Consider the following 27,903-nt stretch of genomic DNA (forward strand, 5'->3'; position numbering starts at 1 on the left):
CCAGCAGTCTCAAGGAAAACGCCCTACTGTTTTCATGACATTTTACGCCTCTTTTTTTTTTTTCTTTTTTTTTAATTTCCCACTACTTTTGCAAATAGTACTACTAAAATATCATAATTATGAGGTGACACTGCTGGAACAGCCACCCAAGCAACCTAGCTGTGACCAGAAAGGACGCTGCTGAAAACTTTCTCCCGATGGTTTGCCTGCTGCATAAATACTAGTACCCGACTGACGTAAAGCAGCTCTTGGACCCATTTTAACTTAATTCCCTTGCCACAATAGCCCCTCTGACCACCTTGCAGGGGTGCAGGATCTCTCGCACATAGGTCTACCTTAGCCAAAAACCTCCCTAGCACATTGCAGGGCTATAAAAATCTGCACAGCATCAGAATGGGGTATCACAGCTCTGATCTAACTAGGAAAGGTTTTGCTTTAGCTGAAATAAGAGCTGGGCTTTGGGTGTAGTGAGAATGGTGAAGTCCTAAGTGTCCAGGAACTTGCAAGATTTGCCACCTGACAATGATGCTAGCTACTGTTTGGGAAAGGCATTCATGGCCCTCCTATGGGAAGCTTTGAAGGCATGAAATATTTTACTATTGTTTTATCTACAAAGGTTTAGTTCCTTTGGTTTTACGCAAATATTAGAAGCATTTGCCCAAGGGGTACCCATTGCTTCCTCTGCTTTTGTTAGTGCTCTGGCATGCTTAGCAGCCTTCTTCCCCAGGAAATTTTGGCTTATGAAATTTCTTTTTGATAAATTTCTTTCTCACTAATCTTGGGGGGGGGGGGGGGGGGGGGGGGGGGGGGGGGGGGGGGGGACGGGACACGACACAGGACGACACACGAACCACTCTCCTCCCAATTGCATACAGGAAGGTAGGCTGTCCAGGACCAGGACGGTTTCAGGAACCTGTCTTAGTGAGTAACTCTATTACTCTCAATTGCTTGACAAAACAAGAGCTTCGGTGTTTCCAGCAGTTAACTGACATGTCAGAACAGCCTAGAGGGGTTAACTCTCTCCACTGGCAACCGCCTAGCAGTACACCTCTCCCTTTTGGCACCAACGGATGCCAGCAGCGGTAAGAAGCTTCCTTCCTAGCAGTTACTGCCATGCTAAGGCGTAATTATTCCATCACATTGGGACAGTACGTTCAAGGAGATTAACAATATGGGAAGGGACTAGAATTGAGGGGAAAGCCTAGAAATCACAGGGTATCTGGTTATGAGAGAAAAAACCTCAAAGATTAATCTATCTCTATTAGGAAAAAATATATTTAGATTTTAGGGTTCACTGAAAATCATCCTCATCAACTTTAACTCCAGGACTTCAGTCTAAACCTAGTATCTAGTTATGGATTCCTAGGCAAAAGTCAAGCAACAAGTTGTTTGGGGTTGGGTTTTTTTGGTTGTCATTTTAACTAAACATCACTAATGTAAGAGATTTGAATGCCAACGACTATGTTTGCAATGTGCCACTCTTGTAAAAAAAGGAAAGCTACTGTGCTCTGAAGATTTATGCCCCCAAACCACCTATTCTTCACTTTACAGTAAAACCTGATAAATCCTACCTGGCAGTACCAGACCTTGGGAAGAAAGAGGAGTGAGTTTCTTACAGGACGTTCATGCCCAACATCTCAGATTCCATCGGATCTAGGCTTCACCAAACCTCTGCTTTTGTCAAGACACAGATTTGGGCCCAAATCCTGTATTGTCATGCTCCGTATATAACTGCAGGGAGTTGGTCGGGAGGCAGCACAGCTCAAGAACCAGTTGAGCATCAGCTCCAGGTGGTGAGCACTTGTGCTATGCATCACATTTGGTATATTCTTTTATCATTATCATTGTTATTATTCTCTTTTCTTTCTTTATCTCAAGTCACGAGTTTTACCTTTTTCTTTTCAATTCTCTCCCCAATCCCACTGTGCTTGCTTTAGCTGCCGGCCAGGTTAAACCACGACACAGAGTTCAGCTTTTCACCTTTGCTTTTTCTTTCACCTCCTCTTTCTCCCCTCTTTTTTCCACTCATTCCTTTCTTACTGCCCTTTTCCATTTTGCTTCTGAAAAAAAAAGATGATGGAGAGAAGGGGGAACTGAAAACCCACCCAAACACCATATTGCTTTCTACTGGCCTGGAGTTAAATGAATACCTTTATTTTAGGGAAAAAAAAAAAAAAAATAAAAAAAAAAAATAAAAAACAGGACGAAAGCCCATTCATCCTCACTGGGACCTGGGGGAACTTACCAACTTGCAGGATGAGCTCAGTGCTTTGCAAAATTATCTAAACAGTGGGTACAAGAAAAGGTGGGTCCCAGCCAGAACTCCGGATATGAGCACTTTCCATCCCTGTAGGGGAGTTCGGATTTCGACATCAGGACTTGTTCCTTGCTGTTAGAACTGGAAGCCAAACACCCCTGAACATCAGCAAGGTTCAACCCCAAGGGCACACATCCCTGATCCGACTCCTCCGCTAAGTGACAAGCAGTGCTGGGACAAGAGATCTCGGTGCCTGGGAGACAGAATAATCAATAACTTTTTTTAAAAAAATAAAGCTATCTTCAGGACCAGTGCAAAGACACTTGGAAAGCCCTTTGCTGCCACTCTGTTGACGAGGATGAAACCTTTTTGTACAGACTTCCTCAATATTGCCTGCAAATAGTGGTCCACTTTGGCTACGTATCTGAACAAGGATGCCTAAAGTGAGACTCAACGTGTTCTTTCTGGGTCTCAGGAGCATGAAGCAAATACAACTCACAGCCCCAAGAGCTGGGCATTACCACAGCCCCCGTTAAAGATCAACTCAAACAGCCAGGCTTTCTCCAGCCCAGCCTTGAAGCCTGTCTTGGCTCAGCCCAAAGCAAAGGGGAAGACTTGCTCAATTCTTTGCATTTCAGTGACAAGCAAAAATAAGCTCAACGGATGAAAAATCTTAAAACAAGAGGAAAAGGGGCACTTGCCTACCAACAACGGCTGGGATCAGTATGTTCAATTCAACTAGAATTTGTAGATGGTTTTTCTCCAGCTGCAGATGTAACACAGAACAGACAACAAGTATGAAAAGATTTAGCCAATAAATAATCAATGGTTTTACTGTTTCTCCCCTGCTGTTTTCTTTCCATCCGAACACACACGTTCGGAATGTGCTTTCCATGAACATTCAAGAGATTATCAGGAAAGTCAGTAATTCAGTGTGAGCAAGCATCGGACAGCATTTCAAGAGCTAATTTTGCACTTAAATTATCACATTAAAAAATAAGATGCTAAGATTGCTACGCATCCAAAAGAGGAACAAAAACATCTGCAATGTCTTATGGACTCATTAAAAACTAGCCCAGACAGCTAGAGTATTGCATTTTTACCCAGATTGACTCATAAGTGATTAGAATGGGATTAACAAAAAATAATAAAATAAAATAAATCACTGGAACTGTTCCCACTGTAAAGTGGGGTTGAGTCAGAGACAATTATTTTCATCTGGGAAGTGGAAAATGTCATTTTGTAAAACTTTCTTTACTCTTTGCTGGAAAATGACCAACTTTGCTTTGCTTGTGACTTAGAAACGTGTCTTCAAAATCTTTTGAAATTTTGTATTTTCATATTTATCCATTTCATCGGATAGCACAGAAACACCACACACCACTTCCTATTCCAGGGCAAGAAAGTAAATCTTCTTTTCCTGTTTCTACTTTTCTTTCTTTCCCCCACCATGTAAATTTATCAAAATTCCTCAAATTAGACAAATCCACTGGGTGCCAGGAAAAAACCCAAACAAACCCCAAAACACTAAATGCAAAACCCACATGTATTATCCATTTTACAGAACACATTTTGGTTGAAAGAAAGGCTATCTACTGAAATTTCCAAATACTATGTTTAAAATACATCTCTGATTTTTTTTTTTTTTTTTAATTCACTAGAAGCTATTTCCACTTGGAACTCAGAGAAGTTAAAATATCTTCGATGCCTTCCCCAACAGTCAGCTTTTTCTGTTTCTGGACAGAAAATATGATTTAATGAACTATTCAGGCCTCCACATAAACCTAGTAGAGACTCTTGCAGACTTTTTTGTAATCTGATGGTGAAACTCATCAGACAAATTATTCCCAGTCAATTGCTCTCTTCACCCTCACTGAGTACTACCGCATTTAAGACTTGTGGAAACATTTTATTTTGAGATAACAGTGCTGATGCTACTATCCAAGAACAATAGAAGACGATTATAGATTTCATAGACCATCTAATCTAATTCCTGTATAAACAGGCCATAGGCCTTTTTTAAATTAAATGCTATTTCAAGTCCAATAGATATGGTTGAACTAAAGCACAGTTCTGGAAAGAAAAAGAAAAAAAAGAAGACATGCAGAGATAAAGAATGTGCAACAACATACTGTTCCATCGCTCCAGACAAGTGCCAAAATCCTGCCCTGCCAGCCTCGCCTCTCACTGTGCCTGTCATGAGTGTGTCAGGGCTCAGGGGAAAGAACAATAGTTCAAAGACAAACAAATTTCGATGCATTTTAATGGCAGAGGAAAGCCTTTGTAGCTCGCAGCCTGCGTTTTCAACACAATAGGCAAAGGGAAATCTTTATCCCATTTCCATCTCCCTGTGCCATAAAAGAAGAGCTGAACGGCATCAAGCGTCTGGGATCGTCGAAGTTTCTTGCAAACGAGCATTGCCCAACTCTGGTGAATTTGGTTTAGGTGCAAACCCGTAGATGCACTTAATGCTGTAGATGCCTTTTCAGAGTTGATTACCATGTATTAAATACACAGTGAGTGGAGCAATGTCCCACCCTGGCTTCATTGAAGTCAGCTGGAGTTTCACCATGTATTACGTGATGCAGGTGCACGTGCCGTTGCAGAGGTGGAATTAAAGTCTTCCAAACACCATTGAGCAAGAAACTGGGGGGAAAAAAAAAGAAATCCTTCCTCTCCAGTCAACACTCCTAGGACAAGTCACTTGAGATCTGTTAATGAATCGTTAACACCACCCCAAAAAAGGCATATTAAGAAATCATCTTCACAGGGTCACAAAGACCCATTTATGGCATGTCCAGACGTAACCGCAGGAGAGAAGGTGACAGAAAATAGCTCCACCACCAGTGCTCTGGTGTTCTGACACATTCATCTGCACCCAGTGACAAGGTGGCATTAACAACGCCCCTCACCTACCTTAGCAAGGTGCTACAAGGAAGTTTGCACAGTGCTTGCTGCACAGTAGTGTTACGGAAAGTCTGATAACTCCCATTTTTCTCCAGGGTTTGTCAGAATAGAAAAACCTAGCCTAGAAAAGTTTCTGTTTAGCATTCTGAAAGAGAAACAACAACAACAGTTTTATTTATATATTTAATTTTTAATTAAAAAATAAAGGTTATCTTAATACATCTCTTGCAGCCTTTGGGCAAAATGCACCCTTAACAAGACTTTATGAAACATGATGCACATCTACTCTTGGCACACATCTTAAACAAATGTGAACTTCCTGCAGCGACTTCTTAAATCCATCATTCTCCCAAAACCCTGAAAACATTTACATGTTCTTTAAAAAAACCTACAAAAATTAGAAGTGGGCCCAAAGCAAAACTCCCAGATCCAAGCATCCCAAAGCTTTTGGAGCAGACTCAAATCCAAATCCTGGATCACTGCAAATTCACAGACACGGCACCCAAACAACCAAGAGAGATGAAATCTGAATGCTGACCCGGGTATGAATCTCGCTTCGGAAGCCTTGATCTTTACACTGGGCCAAAGCAAACCTATGGGTCTGAACTCGTTCCTAAAACTGTTAAAGTTGGGCCCATCCCTAACTAATAAGTGCTGGTTACACGATGAAATGGTGCTATCAGAGCTCCCCATTTCTTAGCTGTCCTTGATCTGACATCAGACCAAGTACTCCGTCCATTTGCGCTACTTTAAAAGGCAAGGATAAAGTCAAGAGAACACACTGAACCCTCCAACGCAGTCATACCACTACGCATTTGCCTCCTGCAGCGTGAAAGGAGCCCTGGACTTCTCCTTTACTTGCCAGGAGCCATCTCAGGTTTCTAGATGTGGTTTTCTCTGGAAACATGTTCAGGGCCTACCGTCACTATCGGTGGGGAAGGCTCACGCACACCGCTGGAGGGACGGGCCGTCGCCACTCACACGGGACGTCTTTGTTCCACCGTGGCCCATGATGGCTGATTCCCAAAGGCACAAAGTGACCGATCTTTAGACTTATACACAAGGTCTACATATATATATATATTTATATATATATGTACACACACACAATTACATACATATTTAAATATATATATATACACACACACATATATATATATTTGGTTTTGGTTTTTCTCTTTTCTCTTTTTTTTTCTTCCCCCTCCCCCCCCACCTTTTTTCCCCTTTCCCTCCTTGCTTTCCTTTTTAACTTAATGGCGTAGTCTCCTCTGAGGAGGGCTCTGGTATATGTTCTGGAGACTTCTCTGTCTCCAAAGAGACTTCTGGCTTCTCCTCTGCCAATTTAGGCTCCTCAGGGGCTTGAGATCCCTCCAGCTCCTGACTCTGAGCCTGGCTGTTCATTTTCTCTTCTGCTTCAATCTCCTCCGAGGTGGGAATAGAGTTTTTCTTTGGACGGCCTTTGGGCTTCGTTGGAGCTTCCTGTCCACCCTTCAGCACCTGGAGAAAAGAGATGAACTGTCAGGATCAATCTGAACTCTGCTGCTGTGAGACATCCTTTAGAGAAGAATCATAGAATACCAGGTTGTAAGGGACCTCAAGGATCACCTGGTCCGACTTTTCTTGGCAAAAGCTTCATCTAGGCAAAAGCAGCATCTAGACAAGATTGCCCAGCACCCTGTCCAGAAGGATGTAACTCCAGTTAATCCATGACTTGGTCACCATTTCAGCCTCATAGAAATGCCCTGCATTCATGGTGTGAGCTCATGCATTATCTCATATAATTAAAATGAAATGCAAATGTTACTCACAAGGACACCCAGAACTCTGGAGGTCTAAGTCAGTTCCTACGGGAGGCCCAAAAGCAACCTAGGCACAGTCCTCAACACTACAGAGGAGATTTTACACAGAATTCAGTTTCTTTCCCGAGTGTTTGTTTTATTCAAAGCCCAAGTAAGAACAGTCATAAACCTTAGCCAGAATGTCCTCTGACTGCCTTTCCTCCAACCTCTTCAGTTTCTGAAATAGCCTTTTTTTTTTTTTGTAACACCTGCATTAAAATACATCAGACCCCACTCATCTGTGTAAAAGGTGGGAGTCAGCAAAATGGGTCTGTTCCTATGTTTAATTCCCTCTCCCTTCACCTCATCACTGCAGCAACAAGACACTTCCAACCAGCGATCTGTAGTCAAGCTAATCCCAAATTTGTTTTGTGGCAGTAACTTCTGCAGCTGTCACATACACTCATAGTTACAGTCTAGATCTGCATCTCCTCTCCCAGATCAGAATGCATAAACATCTCCACTGGAGAATGTCACAGCAACATGGTTCCCACCAGGATTTATCAGACAGTTGTCCTTTCTAAAAGCATTTTTACTGGAAAAGGGCCATGAAGCTGAGAATAAGTGAAAGAGGTGAAAGGAAGATATGAAAAGCAAGAATTAATGATATTAGCTCTCAAAACTGCATTGGTTTCCATGGAGCAATACAATCTTTTTCGTCTATGCACACTACCAATCCCACAAGTATGAAGATCACAGGAATGCCAAAAATGCAGAGGGAGATATTTTGGTTCTTCCCTCTGTTCTGTTCTAATTTCTTTCATCCCTTTGCCTTGTATACTTCCTACTGCCTATGGTCTCCCTAGCCCACCACATATGTTGCAGTATAAACATTTTTAAAAAGAGAATGTTTCTAAGTGATCAAGAATAAAAGAAAATTTGGTATAAGCAGACACAGGTCACTGACACTATGCTCAGCTTCCAAATCTGTTCTTTTGAAATCAGTTTTTAAGGACCATGGGGAAATGGTAACAAACCACTTACCATTTTCTTCCACTTCATCCTACGGTTCTGGTACCACGTCTTCACCTGGAGCTGAGTCAGCCCCAATGATTGGGCTAAGTCAAGCCTGGGACACAAGACAGAGATTGAAATGAGTTCACGGAGGAGAAGAGGAGCTCAGATGCCAGGTGCAGCCAATCCAAAACTGTAAGAGCATACACCAGCAGGACCGCCAGAAGAGATGGCTTTTTGTCTCTCTAATCTGTTGTTTTGAGAAAGGGTCAGACAAAAGTGGTAAAGCACTGTGAATTTAGGATGTAAAGATAGATGCTCTTATGGAAGAAACAAGAATATTTAGGTGTTTTCAGAAGTTTGCCTGCCCTCTTTGAAACACAAGCCTGCTGTACTCCAACTGCTGACAGTCCACGTTTGTACATGGAGCAGGGAGCTACTGGTACACCGCATCCCTGAAAAACAGGTCTATGGTGTACGAAGCAAACACGTAAGAACCAAGACACCCAGCATCAGTCTGCCTTTGAATGTGCTGCTCTTTGTATCATATTTCTTCTTCACTACCTACATAATGGGGATAATAATACTTTCTCATTTCTCACAGAGTAGTAGTACATCTAAATCTATTAATTTCTCATGCATTCTGCTATTATAGGCAATTTAGGCTTATAAATGAATTTATTATTTGCGCGTTTAGCTTAAGGGTATATATGGCAGACAGCCCATAATCCTGATTCATCCTCCACAAATCTCCAACCTGTGCAAATTCATCTGAAACCATTCATTATTTCTATATTAAAACCCAGGATATGAAGCAAATGCAGCTCAGAGTAACTCTTTATCCTTCCCCACAGGTGATAGCACCGTGCATCTGGCAGTGTTGTAATGGCATTGCACAACGGACGGAGTTGGAAATCCTCAACAACGCTGGACAAGTGCCCCACAGAGTCACGCAAGTCCTGCAGGTGGGACAGCTCAAACTCAGAGTCACATTCCAAGGTGTTCTGGATTGTGTGAGCTTTTTGGAAATTATTTCCCCGCCTCTGGATGGGGAAACACATTTGTCAAGGCCAAGTTTTTCACAATAAAACTTTTGTTTCAGCTGGGCTCCTAGGGCAGTCAGACTCACTCCTACATTTACAAACACCTACGTCCCCCACACCAGCTCTCTGTACTCAAATGCACGCTCACAGATTCATGCTTTCCCCCCCAACTGTGGATTCACTCTAGACTTACCGGCTCGGTTTGCCGGCTGCTTATGCAGCACATAATGTCTGTGAGATTTCCCATTGACTTAAAGATACTATCACTGTTATTGGGGAAGCAGAATCCAGCAGAGGCATTATCCCATTGTACTGCTCTCCTTCACTCCTAACAAACCAGGTGCTTCAGCTGCCCTCCAAGCAGTACAATCTTGTGCCCAGGCCAAAAGCTGCAGGAGTGAATGCAAATCACAACCCATTGCTTCCCCATCACGTTTCCAGCCATGAGCTGACAGAGAAAAACACTGCCTGACTAACTCTTGCCTTAGTGCACATGTCTTATCACACTTTGATTACCTGCAACCAGTTACCATCTCTTGCCACACACGTTACTGTAACCAGCACTGCCTAGAAACCTCAGGAAACAAACAGGGGAAGTAGTACATGGACAGGAATTGCTCATCAGCCTCAAACACGTACAAAGCCAAGGAACAGTCATACCACAAAATTAATTAACAGCCTTGGGTGCTTCATGAACGGTGTTAACCATCTGGCTACGTGAAGCTCCAAGGAGTCGGTACAGGAGTATTAGGAACTCTGAAACTGGATGAGACAGCCTGGCTGTGCCCATGAAAATTGGTCTAGCTGCGATCCTTGGCTTTGGTGACAGGCAGGATGAGCGGACAATGCCAATCTTTAAAACCAATTTAAATATTGGGACACTGCCATCTGTGGAGTTCAAGGTCTGGTGTACCTTTCCAACCCTCTCTAGGTTTATAAACTTAATAGGAATTGGACAGGACTTCTTCCTGTAATTTAAATTTGCAGAGTAGGATTCAAAGGCTTTAAAACAGATGAAACCTTTCCTTATTTGGTTTGTTCATTTGGCACCAAGTAGTCCCTACGAACTTGCCTTTTCCTTCACAAAGACACGGTACTTGCCTGTGCCTTCACAAGGGCAAGGTAGCCTTCAACTCTACGCAACCCTAGCTCAGTTTTCCAAGCTGACGGACAGGCCAACGCCTTCTCATTGAATTGCTGCCCAAGTTTGCTAGATGAAAGATAGTTCAGCAGCCAGCTGAAGCTACAGCCAACCTCTCAGCCACCATGGAGACACAGCTATCCAGCACCAGATCCCAGGATGAGACAGACTCCACCATTTTTCAAGTGTGCAGCAGGAATGGGAAAGGCAGAGAGCCTTCTACTCCGGACCTCGCCTATCTCTGAGCCTGGATGCCTGCTAGCAAGCACGTATATCATCACCATGTGGCATTTCCATTGATATAATCTACCCATGTCACCTTTGATCCCACAAAAAGTTAGCCTTGAAATTGAATCTGGTCATCTGCCTGTGTCCTTGGTCAATGGCAGAGGCATGTTTGCAGAGCTAGAAGGCAGCACGCTACAGCCAGGGAGCGTTCAATACGGGGACAGCCAAGCAGGGCTAGAGCAGCCCTTTTGCTCATTCCTTTTCCTAGTGTGAGAGACTGACTTACCTGTCAGGGGTAGAGAGATACTTCTGCTTCTGGAATTTCTTCTCCAAGCCCATCAGCTGGAGCTCCGTGAAGATGGTCCTACTCCGGCGTGGCTTTTTCAACCGAGGCGCGGGCTGCTCTGCCTCCGACTCGCTGCTGGCATGAGTCTCACTGGTGGGTGTCTCTGAGCTTGCAGTCCCCGTGGAGGGCTGGGCTGGCAGCACGCGGGAGCTGGTGGCAGCTGGGACGAGGTGAGGGACCACAGAGGGCTGCCTGGTGATGACGGAGATGAGAGGATACGCCCTCAGAGAAGGGGAGCCTAGCAGGGAAGGAAGCAGAGGTGGATAAAGGCCAGCTCAGTGGCAATATGGTTAAGTAATAATGGGAGCACTGGAGAGAACAGGGAGAGAGGAACACCTTTTCCGGCTCTGCCTTTCACTTGTTAAATGACCACCAGCAAGTCAATTCTCCTCTCTGGACCTGTTCCTTCTCCCAAATTGCATAGCTTTCCTTGGGCTGGGAGTCTTGGTGCATGTTTCCCTAGCACAGGGAAAGGAAGGCCTGCATCTCCATTGATTTCTTCTTTTTTTTTTTTTTTTTTTTAAGACCTATTATAACACAGTCATCTGTCTAATTACCACAAGAGATTAAACACAGCAAATGATTAAATTTGTCCCCATTCATGCAACTCTGGGACACTAGGACAGGGTTCACTTGGGACAGACACCTAATCTCCTTTTACAGGCGACAGACAATGGACTCCAAGTCACAACTCATCTCATCCTCTAGTAGGTGACTGAAAGGGTCAGATGAATTGCACTTTCATCCTCCGCTGTCTATACTGACCCTGTTGACCACGTGGGCAGATGAGGATGAATAGATCAGAAGAGGAGTTCTTCACTGACTCTTAACTTTACATCTTATATCAACCAGTTGGTACCAGCCCTAAAAACAAACCCACAGTTCTGCTTCAACCCTTTCAGGTCAGGGCCAGTCTGGGATGACAAATCTAAACATTCCCAAACGCTAGAGGAAGTTCTGATTCACATCAGACCTTCTCAATTTACAGCTAGAGACAGATTCCTGCTCAGCCTTAGCCCCAGGAAATCAAATGTTCCTTTAAAATTTGGGCAGAGAAATAGGGCCACATATGAGAAACGCACACTTGTTGCAAGATGGCGCTTTATACTACTTTGCAACCAACCTGCACAGTCTTGGGCAAGTCTCTTTCTTGCTCCGTACCTCAGTTTACCTCATTTGCAAAATGGAAACAATTCTCCTTACCTACTTCACTGGTGGTAAAACATGGATTAAAGTTTAACGTACACAATTCTGAGATCTTTAGATAAATAGTGCTCTGGAAAGGAACATATTACACCAGCAGGTCTGATTGTGAAACTCTTAATATGAATCACCACTAATGAAAATAATGATCTATAGACCTCAATGAGTCTATTTCGGTGAGTAACCCGTCACAGTGGAAGAAAAGAGTTGCCAGCCTGGCCTGCTGATGACCTGTATTCCTTACCCTCCTCCCCCGAATAAAGGTTTGTGATCGCATAAATCAGGTCCCAGGTAAGCTGCACTGCACACAGTACATGAAAGAATTGCACAGCTTGTTGATCGTCGCTTCTCTCCACAACCACTGCAAGTTGTGCAAGACTGTGACTACAGACTGAGGTTTAGGCAGACTGGAACTTAAGCTTTGCTTTCTCCTCCACATCTCTGCAACACTAAAAATCAAAATATTTCCATTAAATTTGAATTATTCCACTTAAACCACGAAGGAAGTACTTGAGAGATGAGATCAGAATTGCCAACCCAATCTTTAGCTTGTGTACAGTGTTACCTACCTTTTCTTTCTGTGGATTTTTTTCAGCTGAAGACCATGCTGATCTACAGCATCACCAAGTAACCTGGCAGAAATTCTGCCTCGATTTACAACTTCAGTGGCTGTTCAAAGATCATAAATTAGTATAGAGCACGCTGTCCTTTGCTTTACACTACTAATCCTGCCCTCACTGATATTTATGCACCCACTGACACCACAGAAGGTAAAACAGCTCCTAATCCCATAGTCTATATCCTCCTCGCCAATACCCACTATGGTTAGTTTCTGCCATCGTGACCTCCCAATAGAATGACAACTTCCTCTGTTTCAGCCATATTTGCTGAAAAGAATCGGCCCCTCTTCCCTTCTTGAAGGGCACCTCCATTGCAAGTCCTACACAGGAACCCTGAAGCTACCTCCACCATACGAGATGTGAGTGATGAGGCGTGTTGATGTTCTTCATCTGGCAGCAGCCCCAGGACTTAGCCCTTCTGCACTACTGCGCTCCTTCACAGAAGCTCTAAGAGAATGGATCCTTCACGGATCCCAGTTCCAACCTGCTCTGAATAAGGAGACTGAAAACTGATGCCCTCGCTTACACACCATAAAGGAGTGGATCCAGTCTTATGTTATATACCCATATCCTGCTGTTAGGGGGTCCTGGTTCAAATCTTCCCATCACAGAGCTCCAGCTCCCCTGCAGGTTCATTCTCTGAGCCTTATCTCATAGCCTGAAACCCTGTCCTTGCACACGGGTGGCTTTTGGCACCAGATCACTGGTTAATTGATACTTTTACCCTTGTACCCCTGTATATTTCCAGCAGGGCTCTCCATAAACCACAAGATTACTAAGGAGTAATAAATCACCAGAGCTCAGAAAACCCTGCAAGGCTCCAAGTGACTGAAACCTCCGGACAAAAGCATTTTTACAAGGAACTCTCTTCAAGGGAGGTCAGCAAAAGGTATTTGATATCAAAGCAATCAGGGATATTTGCTTTCCCGTATGGCATGGTAGCAGCATGTGGGACTGCTCGGGGTGGGGGGAGGCTAGCTACAACAGTCCCAAAGCTTAAGATCTGCCTCCATCAAACAGAGAAAAATCTCTTCAGGCTATTTTTCTAATAATCAGGTAGGATCAGGAATAACATAACTGCTTTCCTCCTTCCAGGTTCACCAGCGAGAACTTGCTGGTTTTGTAGGGTAAAACAGTGGTTGGTTATTAGAAAAGCAGATGACACTGGAGTTGTTCAAGTCCACATTTTCAAGTGCTGAGCACCTGAATGAGGGGATACATTTTCCAAAGTGTTCAGCAGCCAGCAGCTGTGACCTGGCCAAACGCTCAGAAAAGCTCAGCATGCGCTTATTTTTGGTGCTCACGTCAGGACACCTATTTACTTACAGCACTTCTGAAACCGCTGTCCTACTTCTGTGCAAGTAGTGGTTTGCAACTGCTGAGTTGCTTCGAGCTCCAGGTGGTGAACAGATTTGCGAGGCTGTTGACACCAAGTGTCTTATATTTGTTTATCATTTGTGCTCATAAGAGAAGCCTTTGCTTATGGTTTGACACCAACAGTTGCAACAGTGCTTTTAGAAACCATCGTAAATAATGAAAGCATCTGCTGATGTTCAGCCCAGCCATACACAAGACTTCTCAGCTTTCTGCCTTCAGCCTGATGAGGACACAGGATGGTTATAGGGCATAGTGTAGGGATAGTGTTTAGAGAAGGACGTGGGGTTCAAGGCTGCAGATATTTTCTGGGGGGAAAGCTGCTGGCCAGAAAGGGGGCGATGCTTTAGCAGCCAACTCCCCTTGCAGACAGAGTAAAGCAGAAATAGCTAGGCTCTACATTGCACTAGCTAGCTTCTAGATTACAAAGAAAAAAGCCTACATTCAGTGTCCTGTTCTGGATCTAGTTATCCCAAAGTTCAAAGGCAGCTGAAGTTGAGCCAGTCCATTGTCTCTAGGCACACTATTAACATGAGTCCCCTTAAACCATCCATGCAGTTCTTACCCTGATAATGCCTTGTCTTCCAAACTCTATGAAATCTGAGGCTAGATCTAAATTTCACATCCCCCAGAGTTCAAAGGTATTTCTAGACTGACATGGTATTGTAAGAACGGAGTAATTTCTTAACCTTCAACAAATTAAATGCTGGCAAGCAGCTCTTGTCTGCTCAGCACTGTTGTGACATGCTCTGTCTCCCAAAATGGGAAGGAATGGAAATGAAGCGCTCCTCCTTTCCGTACCTGCCTTTCAGAACAGTTTCAGTGGAACACATAGTTTCCTGCATTGTCGTCTGAGCACCTTTTCCAATCCCGACCCACTGGTCTTTTGCACATGAAAACCAAAAAGTGGCCCTTATAAGCCAGAAAATGAGGAGTTAGTTTCCTACCCTAGCAACAGACCTCAAGTGTTTTATTGTTTCCATCTCAAACAATCAAGAGGCAGCACACTCCAATGGTGAAGCCACCAGCAGTTTAGGACTCAGGAGGTCTTGATGCTCTTCATAGGGACAGTGGTCTCTTCCTATGTGGTTTTATACAGAAAAGTCCTAGTTTTATCTATTAGAAGAGCCTTAATCACCTCAAAGTCTAGGGCAGTCTCAGGCTCACTTTGCTGCTGAATACTTCTCAAATACTTTGGAAGTATTAGTATAATCCATACTTCATACCATGCACAACTGAGGGAGCCGTGCTTAAGCAACAGAAGTTTTCCTGTAGTTATTTTTTAAGCATTTGAATAGTCTCAATTTCAAGCAGCAAGAAAGCTCTTATTTCTGTCCATCTCCATAAAGCTAACATCTGGCCACTCAGTTGCTAAAACTAACCAAGAGCTAAAAATAAAAAGGATGGATCTGCAGAGTGTTTTCTAAGGATCTGAAAACATTTTACTTTGCTATTTAAATCAGGCCATGCTGGCAGCCACCGTACAGTGAATAATAGATCCACCTTTGCACAATACACAGACCACACCACCTTGAAATGAATTGGCTTACTCCAGCCATGCAGCTCTGGAAGAACCCTGGACTCCCATTTCCTAATTACATGTAAAGTATTTGTCCTAGAAATGCATCATGATCTAATGCATCCAAAGATTTTTTTTTTCTTATTTTTTTTTGCTTTTCAGCAGCAACACCAAGAAGGAGGACAGAGAATCATCCCATTTTCTCAGAAGGTTCCAGTCAGGAATGTCAATTTTTACTAGCCAAAACAAGCTGATATCCCAGGTGTAAATCTGCAGTGTGTCAGCCTTTTACTCCCTCTTACCCCAGGTGTGAGCAGAAGGGGTAAAGCAGCAAGACTCAGGCCTCACCACGCTGGCTCCAGCAACAGGAACAGGAATTGGGAACACTTGCTTTTCATCAGACCGACCTGAAGTTATCTCTTACTCATCTGCTGGGACATTTCGATTAAAGTTCTTAGGACCACTAGGAACACCACCACTACCCCAGATCACCTTGCAAAAGTTTTAATTAAAAATAAATACCTCAAACAAATCTTTTCCCCCTTTTTTTCCCCCTCCCCCTCCTCCCTGGCTTACTTTCAACCCCAGCAGACACAGACTAGAGGGAAGAGAAAAGGGAAAGCACTAATTAATTGCACTGTTTGGCTGGCGGCAATGGCAGAACAGTTTTCCTTCTAGGCAAACTCAGCTAATTCTGTTTTGGAAAGAAAGAAAAAGGAAGGAAAGATTTATGGATCAGCTCCTCTTGGCAGGTCAGCCCTGCTCGGAGGCAGAATGAAATCTCACTCAGAATGGGCTGCAGTGAAAGGTAAATAAGAAAAGAAAATGAACTTACGACTCAGGAAGGTCTATAAATCTGCTGTCTCCTGAGTGTCAAAACAAAAGGGAACCAAGAAGGAGTTGAGTTCATTTAGGAAAGAACTTCATTTTGCTGAAGGAGCAAGCCCTAAGTGAAGCAAAGGAAAAGAAGAAGCAAAGAAGCAAGGAAATGTTGAGAATAAGTTCAACCATACACAGTTTCTTTAGTGACGATGGCGTTACATCTACTTTTTCCAGTGCAGATGCCCAAAAGCCGAGATTTCCCAGCCATGCCATTCCCACGGATCTTGGCTAAACTCTACCACCAGCCTCTGCAGGAGCGGAGGCAAGCCAGAGCGGAGCACAGACCCGATACAATTCAGAAACTCAATGTGGCCCAGGAGTCAACTGGTTTAAGACAACAGCCAAACACCCGCTCCATACACCAGGACACAGGATGTCCTCCCAGGTCAGCGTGGGGTCCTGTGCCTTGTAGTTGCTAGAGGTAGTCAAAGGCTGGTTAGAGACCGAGCATGGCTCTTACACATGCTTAGGTTCCTCAGCCAGCACGTACCACGTGGACCTGCAGCATCTCTCTTGTCCATCAGAAACCCCGCTGAGGGTAGCAAAGCAATTCTTGCTTTCAGGTTAGCCCTTACTCCATCTGTTTTTGCTGACATTGGATTTAAGCCTTCTCTGCTCCATCTTAACAGGCTCAGGCCCTGAGAAGCCCCCAGACATGAGTGCCTCTTCCTGCATGTCCTCGCCTCCCCTTTGCTGACTCCCAGCACCCTGAGCATTGGCAAGCGTGGAATCAGTGTCTCCCTGGGCACTGCCACCTGTCTTTCCTGGAAAGATGACTTTCCCTCACCTGGCAGGGCTTGTCTCAGCCTACATCCAGCATTGCATCGTCGCCTAGCCACACTGTCAGCTCTCTTGCTGAATGCACCTATCATGAAAGCAATCAAGCGGTCAGTCAAGGCAAGAGGCGGTGGGACAGACACACGCACACAGAGTCCCCCTCTGCCAGTGCCCTTGCCAGCAGAACCGTACCCTTGAGCTGCCAAGTTTAACACTGACTAAGCACCTCCCCAGTGAGATTCCTTCTCGTCTCTTCCCTGTGCTGATGTTGTGTTTTTACAGGCATTGTTATACCAAGATACTTCGCTTATTTGCAATTGCATTATATTATCCAATAACACACAAAAAACTTAAGCCACTGTGTAAGTAAAAATACTGCACTCATCTACCCATAATGTTTTCCTTAAGCTCCGCTTTATGATTATTAACTACTAGAAGGCAGCTTGCATCAGGTTCTTCCCAGGATCAATGCTGTGCTCCACCAAGTGCCCCCATAAAAGCAGAGGGACTGTTTACAAGGGCAGGTAGTGATAGAACAAAGGCTAAAGGCTTTAAGCTGAAGGAGGGGAGATTTAGATTTTAGGAAGAAAATCTTCACTATGAGGGTGGTGAGGCACTGGCACAGGTTGCCCAGAGAAGTTGTGGATGCCCCATCCCTGGAAGTGTTCAAGGCCAGGTTGGATGGGGCTTTGGGCAACCTGGTCTGGTGGAAGGTGTCCTTGCCCATGGCAGGGGCTTGGAGCTAGATGGGCTTGAAGGTCCCTTCCAATCCAAACCATTCTGTGATTCTATGATAAGGACATAAAGGCAAGAGGAAAGAGAAGAACAGCAAGGGGCTGGGCATACACTAGGCAAATTCATTTTCCCTTAGGAACAAGTGCTTAGGAGAGGGTTGAAGGGAAATAACCAGGTCTCCCTCCTTGCAAATAGCCGAAGATCCAGTCCTTTCCTAGAAGCCCTGCTCACTGGAGTGCTATCATTAACAAACACTTGAATCCCAAGTTAAAAAAATGACCCGAGTGATGTTTACGCTATGCAGCGTGCTGCTGTGCACAGATCCCTCAGCTATCTCTAGAATGGGAAGCAGCACAGCCATGCCAGGGTATGATTGCACCTGAGCTAATTATGGCCTGAAGAGAGGTGGGCTAATTAGGTTGTGAACACTGTGTTGACAGCCTGACAGTTTCCAAGACATGAGTCGGTTGTATTTGCATGGAGCAGCTCTTGCAACACATTGACACAGATGGTCTTTCAGAGCTATCTACCCCTCTTGTATCCTCTCCTAATGGGCCAGGAGTTCAGGCATAGCCACAAAATCTTCCTGAAGCTTTCCCCTGCACAAGTCAACTGACCCTCAAGCCCAGAGGTGGTACCTAAGTATGGATGTAAATGTTTTTAGCATCCCTGTAAAACAAAGCTTGGCTAGAGAGGTGGTGACAGATAATTTGTCAGGAATCCTTTGCATTAACCAGTTCAGACGTTGATTCTCTTCTCATTCTTTCCAGTCTTACTGTAAGACAACCCTGCAGAGCTTGCCCTTCTTTGAATATTGAAATAGCTGGAAAACCTGCATGCGATCCTCAGACCCTTTAAACGTGCCGTATCTCAACTCTATAATTAGACTTTCCGTGGCTATTGCATATTAAATAGGAATTCTGGAACTGGGAATGCTTGAGAATGCTCTTTATTGCCATTCCTCTTCTCCAGCATCCCAGCACCTAAGAGTTTGGTCACTTAACTAAGAGTTAGCACTGTTTTGGGAGGGAAGATTTGTCTGTCTTTGGTTTTGTTGTTTCTTTTTTCTACTAGCTCTCTTTTTGTTTGGTTACATGTGGAAATCAGTTGTAGCCAAGCAAGAGCCAAAGTCTCTGCACATGAGCAGAGCTGAAAGGCACTTGTGAGACATTTTGAAAGCTTCCAGAAATAGTCTGAAGACTCAGCCCAAATGCACAGAGCCAAAGTTTCCATGGGAATCATGAGTGTCACAGAGGCTACAGGAAAGCAGATCAGACAACTCTGAAAATCAACCCAGAAATCTAAGGAGCACAGAGACACATTGGGGTACTCCAAAATAGTATTCAGTTCCTTGGAGTAAAGTTCAGCCGCTCCTCAATGAAAGGCTGCAGGTGGAGTTCACACCATATTCTATTTCCACTTCAATTCAGTGAACCCTACTAGCCCGACAAGGACCACGAATTTTGCAAAAAAATAAATGCAGCTCAGCTATGCAGCAAAAAGTCTGCTTGGTAGCAAAGGGCTTCTCTCTGTTGTGGAAGAATCCAGACCCAACTGATGTCCATGGCAAAACACCCATCAGCTTCAGTGGAGCCAGGATGTCACACGCATGTGTCCACAGGAGGAAAACAAAAAAGAAATAAAAATGAACGCAGCTAATTTTAGCACAGCTAAAATGATCCTTTTTAGGGCATTGTGACTGAAGGCCAGTTCTTCAGGAGTCTGTACCTTCTGTGATGAGCCAAGCGTAAGTGGGGAAAAAAAGTGGCAACTTATCAAGTGGTAATTTTTGACAACAGCTTCTCAGGTGGGGGAAAATTACGGCTCACCCAGGAGTCCTATTTTACCTTCCCTAGGCACATTAGAGAACAGTCACTTTTATGTTCAATCATATTTTTTTGAGGGGGTGGGTTTTCAGCTAAGTCAGTTGCAAACAAAATCCCTGATGCCTGCAAATGTTAACTTTTAGAATAATGAATATAAGATATTGCAGCTGAAAGGTGTTCTTCCTCAAAGTATCTCTCATCACACAACTACCTGTGCAGGTACCCAGGCGTGAGTGGAGGTGGACACAAGCTTCAGCTGCTGTTCCCCAAGCTGTGGGGCACTTAGATCTGTGGTTAAGTATAGCCCAATTTCAAAGCCACAAGTGAAATTTCCTCAGTGCTTAGAGCTGTGAGATCCAGGTTTTCTGTTTCAAGCCTGTCCCCATTAGCAATTTATCAACATAATGTTTCATTACAACTGCTACATAATAACAGTAATTAATAAGTTTGAATGCATCTGAGGTATGCATGCCGGAGGCTTTCACAAAAACTAACCAGAAAGATAATTAATCCTTACTTAATAATGACATTTGATATTTATATTGTGCTTTTTCACATGTTTAAGAAACCGTACACACAGTAAGTAATCGGCCTTGAACAAATGACGAGCCTGAGAGCCTCCCTGAACAAGAATTTGTCTCACTCCCTGCTGCCACAGGACTGGATGTGGGGCAATTATCTATCTTATAAACACAATCCAAAAATTCACCTACAGCATCAACGTCTCCAGGGATGCCAGATCCCTGAAGGATGGCACCAGGGTTCTTCTGGCAGGGTTGGCGATACCCACCATAACAAGCTGGCTTTGTTGAAGGGCTGTACTGACAGGGGAGGAGATAGGAATGCACGTTGAACCTGGAGTCCAAAGACCTGGTTGTGCTGCTGTCCCGGGGCTAGTCACTCTGCCGTGGTTTCCTGTTATCACAGGATAGCAATGTTTAGCTGCTAGGTTTCTTCTCAATTGCTGGAAAGATATAAGCAAGCACCACCTGGGTGCTGTAGATTGTTCTCCTTGCACACAGCGGCCTTTCTTCCAGGCTGTCTGTCAAATAGCAGAGTGTGCCAGGAGCTTGTCAGATCCTCAATGAAGAAGAAAATTTATATATAGAAGATTATTATTTTTTTTAAGAAGCATTTAAAGAATCTATTTGGCTGGCACTCAAGAAATCCTTTGTAGCAAATGTAATAGCACTCTGGCTTAATCAGTGGAGAATGAATCAGAAGAACACGCATAACTTCTCTATTTTGAATTATTCTGCTTCACATATTCAAACGGCAACCAGCCTTTTGGAAGGGAGCCCCCCCTTGACTCAAATCCATACTCTTCAGGCAAACTGAGCCTGCTCTCTGTCGGAGGCTACAGAAAAGCGATTCTGTCTGGGATTCCTTATCTTTAGCAGATGATCCCTTTAAATCCTACTTGGTGAACCCAAGCAGATTAGTCCTATTTGGATACATGGGCCCAAGGCCATCACGACTGGAAAGGGCTCCAAATGGAGGGTGGGTTCGGACACGAACCTCCATTCCAGGCCCTTAATGTTTGGACTCTGAGGGAGTTTTAAGACCAGGCCACATTAGTCCCACAGAAATAAACACAAGCACATCTCCATAAACGACAGTATTCAGACGGTGCAGGAAAGTTACTGGGATACAAGCCACCAGCTCATTTACCATAACTGTATCAAGGGACACTTTGGTTCCATTAAGCCAACTTCAGTTTGAAACTCGCTCTTTTGAACTAAGTCATGTTAAATACTTCAGCCAAGTGTTGCCTCCATTATTGAGTGTAAAAGACTCAACTCTAGAGCTCATCACTTGTTGAAACCAGATTTAGCAAGCAAAGTAGCCAAAAGATTGCAGAATCAAATAGCTAGAAGGAATGGATTTACAGACAGTCTCTGGTCTTGTCTATTGGGGGTGGAGGAGCAACACTGCACTGAGACGACACAACTCTCAGGGTGTCTAAGCTTAAGTTGCAACAAGTTTCTGTCTTTACTGATGACAGCCAGATGACTAGACATCTTGGGACAGCGGTCAGAAACGTAGGAGGCCAAATCCAATCCTCTGTCCAGATGGTGTCAACGGTCAAGGAGCAAGATTTGGACTTCGATCTGGAAACAGATTACCAGAGCTGAGAGGGCAGAGTTTAATGGAAGGATAAGTCACGTTCTGTTCTTTATATTGCTCCCTAGGTATCTCTTAGTGGCCACTGTCCAGGATATGAGTCTATATGGACTTTGGACTGACACATTATGACCATTTTTATATCCTTACACGTTTGATAAATAAGTCTGCCTTCTCTGAGGATTTCACAGTTTCTGTCCAAGTTCAAACGCATAATACCATGCAAGCATAAATCAATAAGTCCTTCACTTCCTGCTCTGTTAATTATTATCACAACATCCATAAGCAAACACTAGCTTTGGACAGCTGACTAGCCATGCACACAAAAGCACTCTTCAGGTTTCTCAAGCCCACCCTTGTGTGAGCTCCAGCAAAAGGCTTGCCATAAATATCACTACCTCTTCCTGCTCCGAGCCTCTAAAACACTCTGGTGAGTGACACATGGGAAGAAAGAGAGTTTGATTGTTTCTAAACACCAGACTGTGTAAATTTTGCCTGATGGATCTTTTGGAAAATGCTTTTTTCTTCTCGGGAGAAGAGTAGATCAGTGTTTAAAATACACAGACACCCTCCTCTTTTCCTCCACACTGAAATGAAAGGGGAACTTCAGCAAGGACCAGCGTTAACCTGAAAGAGACCTGTCACATCTTGGCAAAGTCATTGCCTCTTGTAATCATGGCTTATCATCTCAAGGGTCTCTCTATTGATAATCTTGCCCCCATCAGGACATGTTTAGCAGAGAGGTTGGTCTCTCTGAGCTGCATATATGATTCTTTGATCTTGCATCTGCCCTAACAGAGAGAAAACTCATCTCTGTTTCCTCTACGGACAAAAATAAACTCTGTGGTTGATTTGGCTGAACAGCTGCACAAACAATGCAATTTAGAAGGATGCAAATGATACACGAGCAGGTTTTGTTCACAGCCTGTCTATCCTTTGTGTTTGCCAATTAAATCAGCGATCTTAACCCGGCTCTTGTGGCTATGGTAAGGAGGAGAGACATGTACAGGGAATAAAGCTAAGCATAATGCACATCATGGTATTATTCCAGGAAGCTGAAGCCTTATTATCAGAGTCTAGAGCACATTGGGCTAAGGATTTCATCCAAACCTGATTTTTTTGGTTGAATAAGCTGACAAAGACTATGTCATAGCTTCCACCAGCCCAGGGCATGGCTATTTTTATTCCCTCCACATCAAATAACAGCACACCCATGTCACCCCACGGATTGAATCTTAACCCAAATGAGAAAGAATCAAGGACAGCTAAGATTTCACTTTTTGGATGGGGAAAAAAAAAATATGCTGAATTTCCAGTTTATAGATTCATTGCAAACCATTCTACAACTTGCTAAAAATCAGCACTGGCAACTTCATTCCCAAAGCAGGGCCCTTGACTTCAGTAGGACTGTCTACATTATATAAAGTTAGTCACGAGCTGAAGATCTTGCAAGAACCCTCGGTCATACGGCTCCATCGCTGCCTCTACCTGCAGCCGAGACTATTCAATATGGACACGGGGAGGTGGGATGCTCGCATCAGTTACACCCCCAGTCTCCAGGCAAACTGATATTCCATTCCAACATCTGCACTTTGTTAGCCTGCCCTGTGGCCCAGGAGTGAGGACAAGGAAAGCTGCATCCACTACTACAGACATCATGGAAAGAGCATGTCAGACTGCAGTGTTGCACATGTATTTTCACTGCCAAGTACAGCCAGTGGATGAAAACACAAGCAGAGCAGACAACGCATCTATGGGGTTGGTCTGTAGCAGGAAAACGGAGGTAAGCAACAAGCAGAATAGACAATTACTCAGTGGAGAAGGACACAGGGTACTCCAACAACAACTCCATCCACCCTGTAACAGGGTGTAGCGTCTGCACCAGATCTTCAGCCTGTACAAGCTTGCATAGCCCCCAACATCAAAACCAGTCTGATTTATAGTAGCTGAGACCCAGGCTATCCATTTCAGGATGGGTGGTGGTTTGGTTTTATTCAGCTGAAGCACAAACCAAGTTTCGCTCCTATTGAAATTCATCTAACCTCAAAAAGCAAGCTGAAAAATGTCTCAAGGATGGGCAGTCTCAAAATGGACGCACCCAGCATAAGTAGTTCCATGAGAAAAATGTCAACCTTAGAGTTGCAAAGCACTTTGGAGGCATGCAACAACTTATATGTCAGAAAAGCGATGACAAGGTTTTCTCAGATACCAAGTTCCCCATACCACAGCACAGGTGGAAGGATAAGCCAGAAATTCCAGTTGGTGAGCTCTAGCTGTCCTGATCTCCAAAGAATACGAGCCCTCACTCATGTCAGACATCAGCATGCTGGGTTTTTTTTTCCTGTTCTGACAGGAAGTCAGCCAAGGAGACGGTGTTTTCACATCTCCAGACAAATACAGATTAGACTTAGAGTGGAGATAGGCCCTAATTAATGATAAGGGAATGAATTAGGTTTCTGCAGTGCTCAAATTCTGCTAGCTTTAATTGTGAATCAATGCCATTATGGACAGAAATGTTAGAAGGACACCTGTTTCCAACAGCTCCAATCTAGAACTACAAACCTGCCTCTAGAAATGCTCAGATCTAGGGATCCAGATGGGCGACCCTCCGTCACCCTACGGTTTGGAGGGCTTTGAGTCAACGCTTTGGTTATCACCCATCTCTGGTTTTCATCAGCACACTATTTACCTCTGTTTCTCCTATAGCTCCCATCACTGAGGAATGCAGCATCACCATGTTCCATAGGTACATCTCTGACTAGACAATCTCATTTAAATACCAATCACAAAAGTCAGTATGCAAAAAAACAATGCAGGCCTTTCTTCCCTCCACACACGTGTGGGCGTACAGTTCCCGCTACCATTAGAAACTCCAGGCTGGTGGGAACGTTGTCTCATTCCCACTGACTTTACTTACTCTCACCTGCCCCATCAAGGGCCAAAAGAACAAAGTTCTGTTCACTTAAATGTAGATTTTGGGGAAAGAGGACATCAGGCATAGTGTTTGCAACCCTGTCGCTGCCTTAATGTACAATCTCAGCCAAGTCCCTGAATCTCGCTCGACTTCTGTTTTCCCCACATGCAAAGTGAGGATGATAATACCTACCACAACAAGGTTGTTGTATGCTCTGGAAAGTCCTCAAACGGAAGCCACAAGGGGAGGCAGAGGTGTTAGTATGTCACAGCTTGCAGAAGACATTTCCCATTAATAGATTGCATGAGCACTGCATTGAGAACTCTCTTTTGTGTCATATGGTTACGAAATTCCTTAAGGTGCCATTAATATATATGTTAATATTGAAGCAATGCATGTATCCTGTTATTGTGCAACCGGCAATGTTTCCACAGGATCTCCTCCAATAACAGGCACATATGCAGCATATGGTTTTTCAAACTAAAATTATCTTTTTTTTTTTTTTAAAGTTCTTCTAAACCAAGAAAGATATTCTGCCAAAGATCAGACATGGCTGCCAATTTTTACATGATGGTCATGTAAAGAAGTAAGTCTGCAGGGAATATTTTTGGTATTTCTCCAACACCATCACGACCAGACTCCTTTATGTGGCACTGCTGGGATGAAACACATCTTAGATTTGGTATTTCCATGCTCTCCCCGCTGAGACTCTTTACATTGCCAAGTGTTTTCATTAAGCTTTGAACTGGGAGCCATATCCCACCTGGAATGTTATTAGATACTCTGTCCAGAGAATTTACACAATTATTGGTGTTTACTGCTATCTATCTGATGAAAAGCAACCAACGGTACCGATCCATCAAGTTGAATTGGTTTGCTTTGCTCAGCAGTGGCATAATAGTTACAAGGGGTAAATTCCAAGAGGTAAATGAGCCTTTAATTTATGTTTGGTGAATCATATATGAAAAAGTGCTTAAATTCTAACCTAAAAAAAAAATATTAAATCCTACTCATCTTTTTCTCTCTCTTGAAGTATCGATGCCATGCCTATAGCTGTCTCTGTTTCCATCCCAGAGGATCTGCTGGGAAGCCAGATCCAAGGTCTTTCAGTTTATGTAGAGCCTTAGAAATACTTGCTTGGACACTGCAACCAATTTCACTGTCTTGAAATAGATTTTCTCCAATTAATTCAAGAGTGCTTTAAGTATTTTTCCTCCTTCCTTTAGTAAATCATTCTATAGAAATGAAAATCTTGAAGTTAGATGAATGCATACAGATACATAGTTGGTTTAATAAAAAGATCTCTTCTCCACCTACCCTGGGTATTCGGACCGCCACAAATACTCCACCACCACCTCCTTTACATATACAAAATGACATAGTGGGGGGAAAAAGTGCAACTAAAACTAAAGCAAAATTAGAAACTTATAATGCGATACAAGAATTGGCTCAAAATAACTGAAGATTTCAAATTATTTTAGTCCTTTATTAAAAATTAATTATTAAACCAAAGACTGAGTTTAAGGCATTTGAATAGCTTATCCCTTCCAAATTAATAAAGTTTCAGACTGACACACATTCCTCCTCCTTTCCAACTTGGAGGGAGCAAAATAAGTATCTCTAAAGAAAAAGAAAAATCCTGTATTAAAACAAAAATCCATGTGAATTGTCTTTGCACACATTACAAAGATGAAAAAAACCCCGCATAATTTTAATTATTTTCCCCTCTTTGTGGGTTACCTTTCATTAGCCTGTTGGAAATAAAAGATACTCCCACCAAAACGTTAACATCTCATTTGCAGTACTGCTTGGGTGAGGAGACCAAATAAAAATAAATGGCTTCTACAATAAGACACATCATCCATCGTCAGCATGTAAAATGCAGTTAAGCACAGAAGCAACCTACTTATTACAGGTATTCAAGCACTGGCAATACAAATGCTTATAAAACAGGGGCTCCTTTCATAATTCCCTGCCCTTGCCTCTCAATAGTTTAGAGGATTAACCCTTTTACAACGAGGGATGGGCAAACTGGTTTTGCCTAATTCCAAACCAACTTGACGTCATGGGTTCGAAAGTTCGACTTGAATTCAAACATTTTCAGACATAGCTTGTGCTGAGGGGAGACAGCAAGAAAGAGCTCAAAGAGAGAAGAAGGAAGGAAGGCAGTGAAAGAGCAAATCAGAAAACCCAGTAGGACATGGACAGAATGAAAAAAAGTCCAATAAAGGGTCAAAGGATGGATAAAAATTTCTAAGGTATGAATTGAGACCCCTACAATATAGTAAACGCAGCTTTGTCTTAACACCTATCTTAACGTGATCTGTGGGGAAGTTTCTTTCCTCTTGCAGACTTCTCTCTGGTGGGAAAAAAAATACGGGTTTTATTTGTACTTAACTAATCCTCATGCAGAATACAGTTAAACATACACAATCCTTGCTGACCATATTACTTTGGGCTTCTCTTGCATTTCTTAGCAAAGGATTTTACAATACTTTGCACAAGCGTGTAACGAACTGCCATTGTCCTTGAACTAAGGGGAATGATGAGGCATGCAGCGAGCATGTAACTGGCTCCACATTGCATAGGGAGTCAAGGACAAAGCCAAGCGAGATGGTCAAAGCACCGAGTGCCCACTGCAAAGTTCTCTGCTATTCCATGGGCTCTGCAAAATCCCTAACTCCATTCAGTTATCCCTGTTTCTACAGCGGCATGTCCCAAGCTGCCAGCTAAATGAATGCTCAGCACAAAATGTTCATGTATTTGCAGTCTGACGCAATTCGTTTTCTCTTTCTACACACCCAAAACTGCTATTGACTTCAAGGAGTAAAGAAGTGGGGATGGGGAAAAAAAAAATAAAAAAAAAATCAAGAGGTACTAAGAAAAGCAATATTTGGACATGATCTGCAGCAAGCAAAATGTTAAATTGTAGGTTAAACTACATAAGCCTCACTATTTACTGATTGTTGTAAAAAGTGAGACATCTGAATAAAGAAAATTCTTGTGGAGAGAAATCAAATGAGGTATATAATTGAATTTTCTCACAATGTGCAAACTGGCCCCAGTTTAAGCAGAGGCAATAACTGTTCAAACACTTAAATTAACTTTGTCATCAACTGGACAAACATTTCCAATGTTGGTATCAATTACTGGAGACAAATGACCCATGATTGGCTTTGGGGAAAACAAATATTTTGAGAAGACAAATTAAAAGA

The 27,903-nt window shown here is 43.3% G+C and overlaps 1 protein-coding gene across 1 annotated transcript in view; it reads right to left on the bottom strand.

Moving 5' to 3' along the window:
• Window positions 1–6,371: 6,371 nt before the first annotated feature.
• BARX2 (BARX homeobox 2) overlaps window positions 6,372–27,903 on the bottom strand; it is a 35,398-nt gene continuing 13,866 nt past the window's right edge. The window contains exons 2-4 of the mRNA XM_075774824.1: window positions 10,655–10,952; window positions 7,987–8,071; window positions 6,372–6,661 (exon numbers count right to left, since the gene is read on the bottom strand). Of these exons, the coding sequence (XP_075630939.1) occupies window positions 6,410–6,661; window positions 7,987–8,071; window positions 10,655–10,952 (635 nt within the window). The 3' untranslated portion in view covers window positions 6,372–6,409. The remainder of the gene's footprint in view (window positions 6,662–7,986; window positions 8,072–10,654; window positions 10,953–27,903) is intronic.

This window comes from Balearica regulorum, chromosome 23 (assembly GCF_011004875.1).
Source record: "Balearica regulorum gibbericeps isolate bBalReg1 chromosome 23, bBalReg1.pri, whole genome shotgun sequence".
NCBI lineage: Eukaryota > Metazoa > Chordata > Aves > Gruiformes > Gruidae > Balearica > Balearica regulorum.